Source organism: Vidua chalybeata, chromosome 2, assembly GCF_026979565.1.
Source record: "Vidua chalybeata isolate OUT-0048 chromosome 2, bVidCha1 merged haplotype, whole genome shotgun sequence".
In the NCBI taxonomy this organism is placed as follows: domain Eukaryota; kingdom Metazoa; phylum Chordata; class Aves; order Passeriformes; family Viduidae; genus Vidua; species Vidua chalybeata.
In genome coordinates, this window is record NC_071531.1 from 71,299,973 (window position 1) to 71,312,733 (window position 12,761).

Below are 12,761 nucleotides of genomic sequence, written 5' to 3' on the forward strand. Positions count from 1 at the left end.
TCCTGCTCCTATCAGTGCCAGGAGGTTTTCTGGGCCTTCCTGCAGATACATTACTATCTCTCATTGCCCCTACTTTGCAGGCAGAGTACAATGAGACTACAGTTTACCTCGAGGAAGTGTAGGAGTTACAAACAAAGAGCAGTTCCCAAAAGCATGACTGTGCTATATGCACACATCCAAGCCTGGAATCCAGATGCATATTCAATAGGGAGCCAGAAGCCATATTCAGGTTGCCAAGCCTTTCCAAGGCATGATCACAAACCCTTTGAAATGGGCCTCAATGAGCAGTTTTAACCTCATCAAGAAGGACAGCAGAGGCTGTTGACCCTGCAGAATAGGACATCTCTTGACCCTCCCGTGAGGTAACTGCTCAGACTTAGTTTCCCCTTAGAGCATGTCCCCATAGGCCTCAAGTCCTCAGAAGTGTAGGCAGCAGTACAATTCCCAGAATTTGCTCTTGTGTGAGCACAAAATAATTTTGCATACACACCCCTGGATGGAACATAAGGCACAGTTTTTATTTTCCCTCATCCCCCATCTCTCAACTCACACCCATCAAGCTGTTTGCTGGCAGCAAGGCTGAGCAAGGATTGATCATATGGATCCTCATGGATCATTTATGCTCCTGGAGCAGCCAGCAGCACCCTGGACTCCCAGGAGCTCACCTGGTTGCTCAGAGTGCCACTGTCCTGAGCAAACTCCTCTGTGAGGTGTCGCTGGGTGGCCCACACAAACACTCTGAGCTCTCCTTCACTTGTCCACAGCATGACCAGTGGTGGCAGCCAGGGTGACCTTTGTGTCCGTGGCCACAGCCTTGGTACCCACCTGCAAGAGAAGAGGCACTAGCAGCTCAACCCAAAGTGAGCCAGAAAATCCCAGTGTGCTACAGGCTTTGGCCCCAGGACTTCTCTAAAATGTGCTGATGAGAACACAGCATATTCAAAGCTAAAATTGCCAGGGCTCCATAAAGAACAACTCATCTCAATAGCTGGTGAAAGCTGATGATTTCCGTCCCCTTGCCTGTTGAATAAATCAATACATAGGCATCCAGAACCCCATGCCAGTTGCTTGTGTCTGTGGCCAAAGATACAGATCAAGCACAGAAAAAAGAAGAGGTCAGCTCTATCCTAAAAACACAAAAAACACATGATGACACCTGCAGGTGAGGGACAGGGAAGATGTTTGGATTAAACAAGTAAGGGAGTTGAACGCTTGTCCTAAACATGGAGTGAGACTTGTCCAGAGTGTGACACGGCCCACAAGCTCCCAACATGCCAGCACTGGATCAGGAACACTGTAGGTGCATTGCTGCTCAGCCTCACTCAGAAGGACTGAAAGATCTCCTGGAGAGCTGCCTCAGGTCTCTGTCTATGGGATGTGCCATAAAGCCCCTTCGTCTGTCCTGCTGCATTTCTCCCTGCTGCAGTCATCCCATCAGAACATGTGTATGCACAGTTCACCACATTCCTGGTGCTTGTCCGAGGTGGGAGTTGGGTGAGAGTATCTCCTCACACCTCTATCCACTAGGGAGGATCTAGTGCAACAAATCCTCCTGATGCCAGCAGCATGGGGAGAGCTGAGCACCCACCTGGCATGGTCCCACCACAGGCACAGCGAGCGGCTTTCTGGCCTCCGCTGGAGCAGAACGTGCAGCAGTGAAACACCCCCTGGTGCTCACGGAACTTGTGCTTCACCAGCAGAGTAAAGGGAGAACCCTGCAGAGGACAAACAAACAGAGAGGCTGCTGCAGTGGGTGCTGTCAGACGTGTCTGCATTCTCAGACACCATCTGGGTGACCCTGTCAGTCACAGATCAATAAGCACAGCCTTAAACTGCTATGTGGTAGAAATAATCCTTAGACAGATTTGAAACAAATACCTAAGAAAAGAAAAGTAGGTAAAGAAGAAGCAGTGCAAGAGAAACAAGAAATGCTACCTGCACATGTTGCCCTTTCACACAGACGCAGACAGCATACAAGCCTGGCTCCTCAGGGTTGTAGGAAATACAGTAGGTCCCATCACCATTGTCACATACTGTTGGCTTGACTGCACTGTGAACAGTGGAGAGAACCCAAGAGGTCAGTGACTGTCAGAAAATTGCTTTAAATGTAAACCAGTTTGGCCTAGATTGGCTTAGAGTGGTTTTCACACACCCCTGCTACTGGGAAGCTGCAATTACCATACAAAGGAAGTCACACAAAGCCAGTTGCACTGCAAGGATTTGTAGCAACCTGCACACCGAAAAGGCAGATGACACACAGCACACTTACAAGTCAGATTATCCCATCAGATAAGAGCCCACAGAAAGGGAGTAAATTCACAGCTTCAGCAAGCAGTTACCTCCAGAAAAAACTCATTAAGAAGACAGGATATAATAGGGTAGGCTTGAATCACTTTAACCACTGTCCCAACTGCACGGACCTCAACTTTTCCCTTCAGTGCTGAGAAGTTATAGGTCCCTGCTGGTAAACTCTCCCTTCTTGTAGTGGAGCTCTTTGTGTTTCACAGGGAATCCTGGTGAACAGAGTGCTAGAGAGAAAGCCTCAGCTGGTTACTCCAGGATAAATTGCCTGCTCCACAGGAAGATGGAAAGCTTTTCACAGACAATTATCAGGCAGCTCTGTATAGAGGAAGGTGTTCTTGTTAATCCCCACTAATTAGTCTCTTGGGCCCCATGACATGACAGTTTATAATCTGTATTCCCCACCCACAACACCTCACATCAGTACAGCTGCCTACATAATTTCCTACCATGAACTGTGTGGTGATACTTCATGCTCTTCTACAGCTGTTGTGCCTCAAAGCAAAGCCAGACAGCTTTCAGCAACCCATGTAGCAACTGCATACAGGCAAGAGCAAGAAACTGACTTAACATGGCCACAGCGACCTCAACCCCACCAAGAGAAATCCAGAAACCCCTCAGGCACCTTCCTACATTATAGGTGCACTTATGGAAGGAAAGTACATTGGAACAATATTCTTGGACAATGATGCTCTACTGATAGCACTGCTTCTGTGTGCTTTGCCAACACAGCAAAGGGTTTTAGCATCCTGTCCCTTTTTTTTATCAGGTCATCCCATCATGAGTCTCCTGGAACAAATTAATGCTGGCATCTGGTTCCAGCTACTATAAAACAGCAGATATTTTTTCTTAAGGACTAATCCCCAACTGGGTCTGCTTTTGTGCCTGGCTACTCTTTAGTGACAAGTGTGGTTTGGTTTATAATTTTTTTCTGGTGGGCCATTTTCCTTGTGGAAACACTGAGGAGCTCAAGTGCAGCCTTTTCTGGTTTTGCTAGAAAACCTTCAAACATTTTAAAGTACTCAGTGCTTGCAACTACAGGAAAAAGGATGAAAGCACAACACAGATTCTTTCACCAGAACATGAAGAAGGCACTTCTATTAGCTGTCAGAGGCTCATAGGGTTGGTGAACTCTCTGCCTGACTTGTGACTGTCATACAGGGGTTGCAATGACTTATGCTGATTAGGCATTAAAAAAAGCAGGAGCCCCAGGTGTCTGCTGGGAGGAGTGACAAGGAACAACAGCTTCCTCTGACTGTGCCTAGCAGCACACACAAGGAGTTGAATCCCTTAAGAAGCCCAAATCACTCAGACTTAATACAAATCTCAGCAATCACTGTCCAGCCAAACACAACCACTAGGAAGCACTGTGGGAAAAAGAGTAGTGCCTTTTCCTCTACAGATTCTGACCCACATGCTGAAGCACATCCACCCACCTAAGCAAGCAGGGAGCCAGGATAAGGGAGGCAGAAAGGCTAAGCCAGGGATTTCTTGGGTGAAATACCCACCAGTCCATCTTGTCCTTGTGGGTGATGGTGACCCACACAGCCTCTCCTCCCCGCCCCATGCGCTCCCCTGTAGTGTCCTTGCACAGTAGGGTAAAGCTACTCAGCTGGTTCTGACGGGCACTGTGGAGATCTGGGAAGAAAAACAAACACCAAACCAGAAAGACACAGAACTACAAAGGATTCAAGTCAAGCTATAACTGCCACCTCCCATCTATTTTGCAGAATTGCAGCCCCATCAGAGCACAGCCAGGACTTTGCTTCTGGGTGTACAGGTCCTTCCACTCACAGGTACTTTGACTAGGTATCAGGAGAGAGTAGAAGCCATAGGTTCTGAAAGATGTCTGGCAGGTTTAGCCCAGAGATCTGTACAGACCACGGGGAGTCTTTTTGCCTGTCGCTCTAAGCCCAGCTACACACGTTCCCAGAAGGCCTCAAGATGCACCACGCAATCCAGAGGAAGAAGGAACAGCAACCCACTGTGCCCCAGAGAACTCAACACCTACAGTTTGGTATGGAAGGGATCAAACAAGCTCTGGGTCTGTCTCATTTGCCCTGCACAAACCATTACTGACCAGAGCTGGCTTTGCTCTGTGGGATGGTCTGAACATTATCTGTTTGCTTGGCCCAGCTCCAAGTCCTTAGTGAGCAAATATCCATAAAACCATCAAGATATTGCCAGGTATTCCTATACCAATCTCAGCAGAAGCTGTAATGGGAAAAACTTAATCAGCCACAAAGGGGATCTGCCTGGGCTCATGCTGCAGAACAGCTTGGACCACCAGCTAATCATCACATCCTGCTATTGCAGGTGCCGTTCCCATCCCCCGAGTGAGCCTTCCTTGCGCCTCAGCCCCATGCTGAGGCTGGTGATGCTGTGGAGGGCAGTGCCATATGCTCTGCACACCTGGATAAGAAAAGCTGCCTGGCTCCCTGCCCAGTACAGCTCCCATAAGCAGGCAATGCAACTTCTGCTGGGGCTCTACCTCTGCCCCTGGTCAACACCTGGACAGCAGGGAGCCAACAGTGCCAGAAGCTGCACATCATGTAGGTACAGAGAGCAGAGGGGTGACTTCAGGGAGCGGTGCACTCCCATTCAGCTGCTGTACAGCACCCCATTACCTTCCCCATGCAGGGTACATCTGGCTGGATCGACCACTTTATTGAGAATGGCCCCAAAAACTTCATAGCCACAACATTGCCCTGCCCTCTCGTGGGGGGAGAACTGGATCCTGTCATCCACACTGGGGTGGGTGCTGTAAGCAATGCTGTTGAGCTTTGTCAGACGGCTGGACACCATCCCTTTGGTGACGAGGATCTCCACATCTGAGCCGCTCATCAGCAAGTGCTCCGTGAACTCCACGCCTGTCCTCATGTCCAGCAGCAGTTGCTGCAGCTGGGCCTTCTGCAAGTGCAGCAGGTTTTCCTTCTGCACCTTCAAGTACTCCAGCTGTTTCAGCAGCCGGTCCCGGTGCTCTTCAATCGCTTTCACGTAGCCCCTGGCAAACAGGCAGATCTCTGTAGCCACAGCCTCTGCGCGACTGCGGACAGCACTGCCCATCTCATCGACCTGGCTCAGCACATCCTCCAGGGTGTCCATGTGCTGCTGGCTGCTCTTCAGCAGCTCCCGCAGGGTGTCCCCGTGCCTGTGGATGACATTGCCGGTGAAGTCACAGGGGTGCTGACGGTGTCTGCCCAGAACGCAGTCCCGGCACACGGGCTGGTCACACTGCTCGCAGAACAGCTGCAGCTCCTCCGTGGGATGGGAGGGGCACAGGAGAGGCTTCCTGGCCTGGCTGCAATCCTTGGTGTTCTCCAGCTCTGTCACAGCATGAGAGGCCGTTTTCTTCTGTCTCCTGAGCAGGAGCAAACACCAATCACTTTATGCATGTTGGCTACAAAATACAAAAACTGAGACCCTCTGCAAATGCCTATTTGCAATGGGCTGCAAGCCATAGTGTGCACTGCTCCTTCCTGTCTCCATTGAAATTCCCCAAAAGGACTTGTGCTCTCCTGAGAACTAGGCTCCACACAAAGGAAGAGCTCATTAGGGGCTGCTCCCAGGCTCCTGGAGCCTTCCTGACTGTATAGTCAGCACGGATTTCAGACACAAGGCAAGTGAGCTCTAATATCCCTTAGGGGAAAATCTAGTTCAGGCCACTGCTAGAAGACAGTCAAACAGTAAAACATTTAATATTCCAAAAGTCAAACTTGGCTTCCTTCTGCTTGCCAGGTTAGGTCCTGCTCAGAAGAGACCAAGGATGGGACACAAAAAACTTGTTATAACCCAGATATCTACCATGTCACAGGGCAGCACTAGAATATTTCCATTCTCTACTATTTTGGACAGTGGGAGTTAGTTATTGAGAAGGATGTAACCCCCCCCCCCTCCTTACTTGTCTCCTGCACTAATGACTTGTGGCAGCTGCAACAGGAACTCCAAGCCATAACCAAAGACATACTCCAAGGACCAAGCTCTGCAGAGTTGCTCTGGTAACACAAAGCAACCTCACCACAGGCTCTTATGCTTCTCCTTTTGCTTCCCACTAATCTCCCTTAGACCCACTACATTTTCAAAGCTTTCTAGTATTGCCTTCCAGTGACTTCAGCCTAAAATCTCTCTCACTTGTTCCAAGGAGCACAACCATGGCACTCAGAATGATAGAAACCTTCCCTACAACACCAGGAAATCCTTTCAAAATGTTTTTTCTTAGCCCTTGTTTTGCTCTGACATCAACTAAATCAAGTGAAAGTCTATAGATGCCAGTGGGGTGAAAAAATTATAGCAGTAAATACTATAGGAAGTGGGTCACAGGGACAAATTTTCTGCAGCTTTCACCCTTCTGCAATTATCCCTGGCAGAGCAGCAGGCTGCTATTCAAGGTATCTTATCACTCTTCAGCAGCTCCATGGGGTATGAGGCATTAGCTAATCGGAATGGTATGCAGAAAATTACACTCGGAGTGGAAAGGTAACTAAGAGCCTAAACCATTTCCCCACAGGCACCAGTATGTGCAGGGGGGCAGGGCAGGGAGGAATACGTCTCAGTTCCTTCTGGGGAAAGAATTTGCTAATCAAGCAGAAAGGAGCACCAAATGTGGAGGGAATAGGCTGAGTTGCTTAACCCAGGATGAGGCTTCCCTCACTTGTGCTGTTGGGTGTTTTTTCCAACCCTGCCTGTCACCTCCTTGCTTCAGAAGTCCATTCAGGCTTTACATCACTTTTCTTCTGTAGTGCTGACTGTCCTCTGCCTGGCTTACAGGCCACTGCACTCCTCTCCTCTTTAACTCCTAACTCTGCTGCAGTTACCTTTTGTTTCTGCAATAATTCTATAGCATGTGTCAGGCAAGCACATGGGTTGATCATCAGCAGGTCGCAACCACACTAGGCAGCACTTCCACAGGACTTTCAGTTTGCCTAAGGGTGCCTTGACACATACACACAGTAAATGGCCCTGGAGGTGGAGACAGGCAGAGCAGCGACTTAACGTTCCCCTTTTCCTTTGGGAGATGTGTCTTTTCCAAAGTGGGACAGTACAGCATGTGAGTCTCTTGTCCTGCTAGTAGCTGCCCATACCCATAGCTGTTGCCCAGTGACACTAAACTGAGATGCTAACCAGCATGTGGACACCACTACAGGCAAATGGTGGCTTGATTTTGGACTCAATGGCCAATAACATGGCTGATGGACCTATTCCCAGGAAGTTCAAGTAGTGTTTGGACAACACTCACAGGCACATGGGATTCCTGCGGCTGTCTTGGACCAGGACTTGGACTCCATGATCCTTGTGGGTCCCTTCCAACTCCAGATATTCTATGATTCTATGCTAGCAGCTCGCTTGTCCCCCACCCGAGTACAGAGCATCCTGCGGGCATCCTCTGGGCAGGGCTGGTGAGTGGCGGGTAAAAACCGGGAGACACGCCAGTTCTTGCTCTGGCTCGCCCTGAGCGGGTCCCTGCCCGCTGCGCCCTCCCGCCGCCCCCCAGCCGCGGTGTCCCGGTGTCCCCGCCCGGGCCGCCCCTCACCTGTGCGCCCTGCAGCAGAAGCGGCAGAGGCGGAGGCCGCAGGTCAGGCACCGCCCGGCCGCCGCCCCGTCGGCGCAGAGGTCGCACCCGGCCGCGGCCCGGCCGCGGCTCCCGGCCAGGCAGTCGGGGGGCAGCTGCCCCACGCCGCCGGCCGGCAGCGACAGCTCGGCGTCGCACACCGGGCACAGGACGGGGCGAGCGGCGCCCGGCGGCCCCTCCGGCGGCCCGAGCCGCCGCAGGCAGGGCTCGCACAGCGAGTGCAGGCAGGGCAGCAGCCGCGGCGACACGCAGGGCTGGGCGCACTGCGGGCAGCGCGGTCCCGACATGCCGGCAGCCCGCGCGGCCCCTCACGGACGCTCCGCCGAGCATTCCCGTGGGGAGCGCCTCGCGCCGCCCCCCACCACGGGGCCGTTCTCCGCCCCGGCGCCGCCCGCCCCGTGAGGAGCGCGGGGGCCGCGCTGTGAGGGGCGGGGGCTGCCAGGGGACCCTGCTCTTGCCTACCCCGCCACTCCTCCTCCGGCGAAGGCGGCCGGAGGGGATCTGGCGGCCCCCTTTGTCCTCGTCCCCCTCACCGAGGCGCGGAGGGACGGGCCCGCTCTCCCCTCCTCTGGGACCTGCGGGGTTGTCTCCGCCGGTTGTGTGGGAAACGGCCCCTTCCCACCCAACCGCTGGCAGATCATGTTTCCACTTCTTCCAGTTCCAAATCTCCAGGTTTACCGCCTGACTGGCCTCTGCAGCCTCTTTGTCGGTCTGCTGGATGCCTTCAGGCCTTGGTAGTTTTTCCTTCGGATCACTGGAGAACTCGCCGCACAGCTGAGCGAGAGCGGTGAAACTTTAACTGAGACGGTGCCAGGCGGCAGGGCTTCCCTGCGACTGCCCACCGGGACGGGCTGGTGGCTGCCTTCCTTCACTGCACCTGGGAATTAGGAATACTGCAAAAGGCAGGCTTGGAAAGCCCAACGTCAGTCATGATGTCCCTTGGACTTTGATGGCATCTACACGGTTGTCTTTATCAGTCTGATGTGTAAGCTATTAAAGACTGAAATCAATTTTCCTTGGTTTGAAAAACCTCGTTTCTGTAAAGTGTCCTTTAGAGTACCACATTCAGCCTTTAATAACTGAACTTTTTACCAGTCTCTCCATTAGTTTGCCCAGGACATTCAGTATCTTACCTGTCCCATCCTGCTAGCCATTTTGAATACAATGTAATGTGAAGAGCATTTGAGACTTCTGGAGTTTCAGTTCCCTAAGTCAAAAACCAACAACTAGGAACACCTCCAGTCAGGTTTTTGTTTTTTAGAACCAGAGTCCATTTACAGAGCAGTAAATACTTAATATCTCTATGTAACACAAGTGAGTATTTCCTCTGTAACAGATATTAATGCTACGCTGATGCCCAATGGCTTAACACAGAAATCCTCTTCTGATATACTCAAAATAGTCCTGTGTCTTTTATGTTGTAATAGAAGATCAAAGTTTTAGGTCATGATGAAGTGTTTTCTACCTCAAAGCCAATCAAAAGAAAAAATATGTCCCAACAGCCTTCTTCAGATGAACTATTAGCAAGTGCAGTAATTGTGAGACAAGATGACTTGGTAACAATATTCAATATTGTCACAAAGAAAGACTGGTTCTTTTAATCATGCTGGAGGAAAGAATAGTAAATGGTCCTGTAAACTTGGGTGCGGGAAGAAAACAGGAAGAGTCATAATGTCACTTTTGTGCAGAAAATGTCAGCTACCTAGAGAATGGAAGCATCTTCCATCGTTGCAGAGAGATGGTGGAATAAGCCATGACTGGCAGTGGCAGAGGAAATCTGAGCATCCAGTCCAGCTGATCACCTGCCCTGCCACTGATCAGGCTGGAGCACAGATTGCTGCTGAGTAATGTATTTATGAGTTACCAGTACAAAGCAGGAGCACACTCAGGATGATTAGAGGAAGTTGTAGTGAAATGGGCTGGAGAGAATCATCAAGGGAGTCCTGTGAGACTTGGGGAAAGAAAGGAAAAGCAGAAATGCAGAAAAAAAAAAAAAACAAAAAAAAAAAAACAACCCACCCCAAAAAACCGAATCCTGTGATCCACAAAACAGGAGCTGCATTAGTACAAAGTCATGATTCACTTTGGTTACTTTCCCCATAATATTAATTTCTTGGGTACTGTCAGCCAGTGGAGGAAGCCCCTGTGCCACTACATTTAAACTGTGGAAGGCAACTCAATGGACATGTAAACTGGAGCTCTGTGAATATCTCCAATTAAGCACATTGGTCTGCAAAGCACTGCAAAGAACTTGACTGACCAAGCATCTCATGTCTTGGATTATTCACAGTTTGCTTTGTAATTGATCAAAATATACAGATGAAAAATCCAGTATGTTAATTTATATACACTGGAGGGCAACAGAGGAGCATAGTTACATAAATAAAGCAATGAAAATGTTATTAAAATTAAGCCAATGTTTTCCTTTTTCCACAAGTGTTGATGAACAGTTAATTATTCTCATTTGACCCAACATCTACTTGAAATGAAGTCCTCTTTAAGCTTGTTTTCCTGCTCCTATTGTGAATGATGTCTATCAGAGCCTCCCAGAGTAGTTGCTCTGAGTGATCTGGTCTTTCCACACCTTACTTTCACTGCCAGCTCCTTCCTCTTTTTCCTGTTTATCTGCTTCTAATTTCCTATGATTAAACACTAGATCATTACACTGCGATATGGAATATTTGTTTCCTTCTTCCTTCTCGTCAAGGACTTCTGACTAATATTTCTATTGTATCTCCTAATTAGCCTCTTCTGGGGAAAGCTTTATGCTGCTTTCCCGTTTATATTTTTCTGAAGGAATATTGGTAAAACTTTTTATAGCATGTTCAAAATTCTTTAAAGGATAATTTCCCTCCTAGACTCTGTGAGTGGCATAGGTATAGTCCATTTATTAAATTTTGAATTGGATGCCTCATGCTTTCCTGAATCTACTTACTCTGATAATTTTAGGGAGTTGTTTCTGGACATCCTGCCATAAGAAACAAATAAACTGAAAAAGTTTATTTGTTTCTTATGTGAAATGGAAGTCATTAGTGAACAGGACTGAAGAAAAGTCCAAGATGACTTGTTGACAGAAACCTGAGAACTTGCCAAAGTAGCAGAGCTTAGCTTAATGGCAGCCAGAGGAGCATGTAAAATTACTTATTTGGGGAATTTACAAAGAAAAGACAAGTAGAACATACTGCTGGCTTCTTTCCTGTTGACCAGCAAGTCCAGTTTTGCTGTGAATTTGTCAGCCCTGGGAACTACTGTGTTTCAGAGACTTTTCTGAATGTGGTAGAGCTGCCAGGCTTGGCCTGGGAGTACTTGATGCATCATTACCCAGCTGACAGCTCTTCCCCTTTATATCAATCTCATCCAGAAAATCCAACAAAGGATTTACAAACATCTCCCAGTTTAGGCAGAACCTCTCCCTGTCAGCTAAAGATGCATTTGAAATTATTTGTCATTTCAATGGTAAAAGGAGCATTTCTGTGAGGCACAGAGGCTGGTGTCATCCCCAGTCCTCACTTTCTGCATCCAGCCTCATGCCCACGGACTCACCACACGCTGGGTAAAAGATTGCTTCTTAACATCTAACCTAAATCTCTCCTTTTTTAGTTTAAAACCATGGATGTTTTAAAAGGTGGTGCCACTTGACCTTTACTTGTGCTGGGCCTCAAACATGCACAAGTAATTTGCCCCAAGCCCAAGTCCCACATGACAAAATTTCTGCAAGCTCATGGCACATGGGGGAATGTGACAGCTGCAACAGAAGGACAAGACTGATTCCCTGCTTAGGAACACCACTTGGGACAGAGAGAGAGGACTTCTGTCCTGGGATTTCTCACAGATTTTCTACAAAGCATTCCTAGGGGAACTCACTCTTCAGAGAAACACCTTCACTACCAAACATTTCCCTTTGCACATATACACTCTCTCTTTTAAATTTGCCAGTAGCTTTTTCTCTTAAGGCTTGTGTTGAGCTTTGGAGACAAAACTAAACTGAATCTCAAGTTACCTCATTTAACACAAGTCCATGTATCTTCATTTTCATGCTGGACTCCAAAGTACATTTCTGTGAGCTGCTAATGTCACGCATCAAACTTATGCTCCAGCAGAACTTCAGCCACTGCAGTGTAACCTGGGAGAGGTGAAGGAGGAAGGCAGCAAAACAGCACACCTGGCAGCCTAAACCTCTGCCACTCACTAATGGAAGGCTCACCATCATCACTCATGGACTTGGCTTAACCCTTAAATAGTAAACAGGAAGTGGATAGGGCATGGAGATGTGCTAGCACTTGAAAAAGAAAGCAAGCAGCAAAAGATGTGTGGATCTCTCTCGTCCTCCAGATTTGCAACAGGAAACACAGAGTCTGAAGTTGTCAAGCATTATCCCTCTCAGTTGGCAGCAGCTCTTTGAAGACCAAAGCAGCTGCAGCCAAACTACCCAGCAACACAGGATTTGTGCAGACTTGCCCTTGCTGTGGCTTCTGACCAGACATTCCTGTTTTTCCCTCCTCCCTGCAGCTTTCCAGCCACCTGCTGCCACTTTCAGCTTTCTGTTGCTATATATATTCTTTTTAATCTCTCCTGAATCCTGCCCACATTTTCTGAAGGGAAGATGAAACTGGGTATTTTCCAAGGAGGCCTTTCTAAGGAAGCAAGTTCTTTGTGATGCCAGGCCATTAATCTTTTTTAGCTCCCCTTCAGCCATATTTGAGAGAGGGAAATGATCTGAAAGGCTTCAAGTTTCTACATGTGAAAGATCATAGAATCATTGACTACTCCAAGTTGGAAGGGACCCACAAGGATCATTGAATTCCAACTCCTGACCCTGCACAGCACAGCGATAAGAACAACATCATGTACCCAAGAATATTGTCCAATCACTTCTTGAGCTCTGTCAGGC

At 48.7% G+C, this 12,761-nt stretch overlaps 1 protein-coding gene across 1 annotated transcript; it reads right to left on the reverse strand.

Moving 5' to 3' along the window:
* Positions 1 to 497: 497 nt before the first annotated feature.
* On the reverse strand, positions 498 to 8,496 carry TRIM45 (tripartite motif containing 45). The gene is made up of 6 exons (XM_053935898.1): positions 7,832 to 8,496; positions 4,929 to 5,662; positions 3,810 to 3,939; positions 1,936 to 2,050; positions 1,589 to 1,715; positions 498 to 825 (listed from the first exon to the last, which is right to left on the reverse strand). Exons 1-6 carry the CDS (start codon positions 8,155 to 8,157, stop codon positions 674 to 676), a joined length of 1,584 nt encoding a protein of 527 aa, XP_053791873.1. The 5' UTR covers positions 8,158 to 8,496; the 3' UTR covers positions 498 to 673.
* Between the last annotated feature and the right edge of the window lie 4,265 nt (positions 8,497 to 12,761).

Bases quoted from the DNA above. Each gene is read 5' to 3' on its own strand.
- TRIM45 (XM_053935898.1), bottom strand. From the start codon at position 8,157: ATGTCGGGACCGCGCTGCCCGCAGTGCGCCCAGCCCTGCGTGTCGCCG. The intron at 1,716-1,935 runs GTAGCATTTCTT...TGTCCTCTGCAG, and splicing joins TGAAAGGGCAACATGTGCAG to GGTTCTCCCTTTACTCTGCT. The intron at 826-1,588 runs GTGGGTGCTCAG...CTTCTCTTGCAG, and splicing joins CTGTGGTGGGACCATGCCAG to GTGGGTACCAAGGCTGTGGC.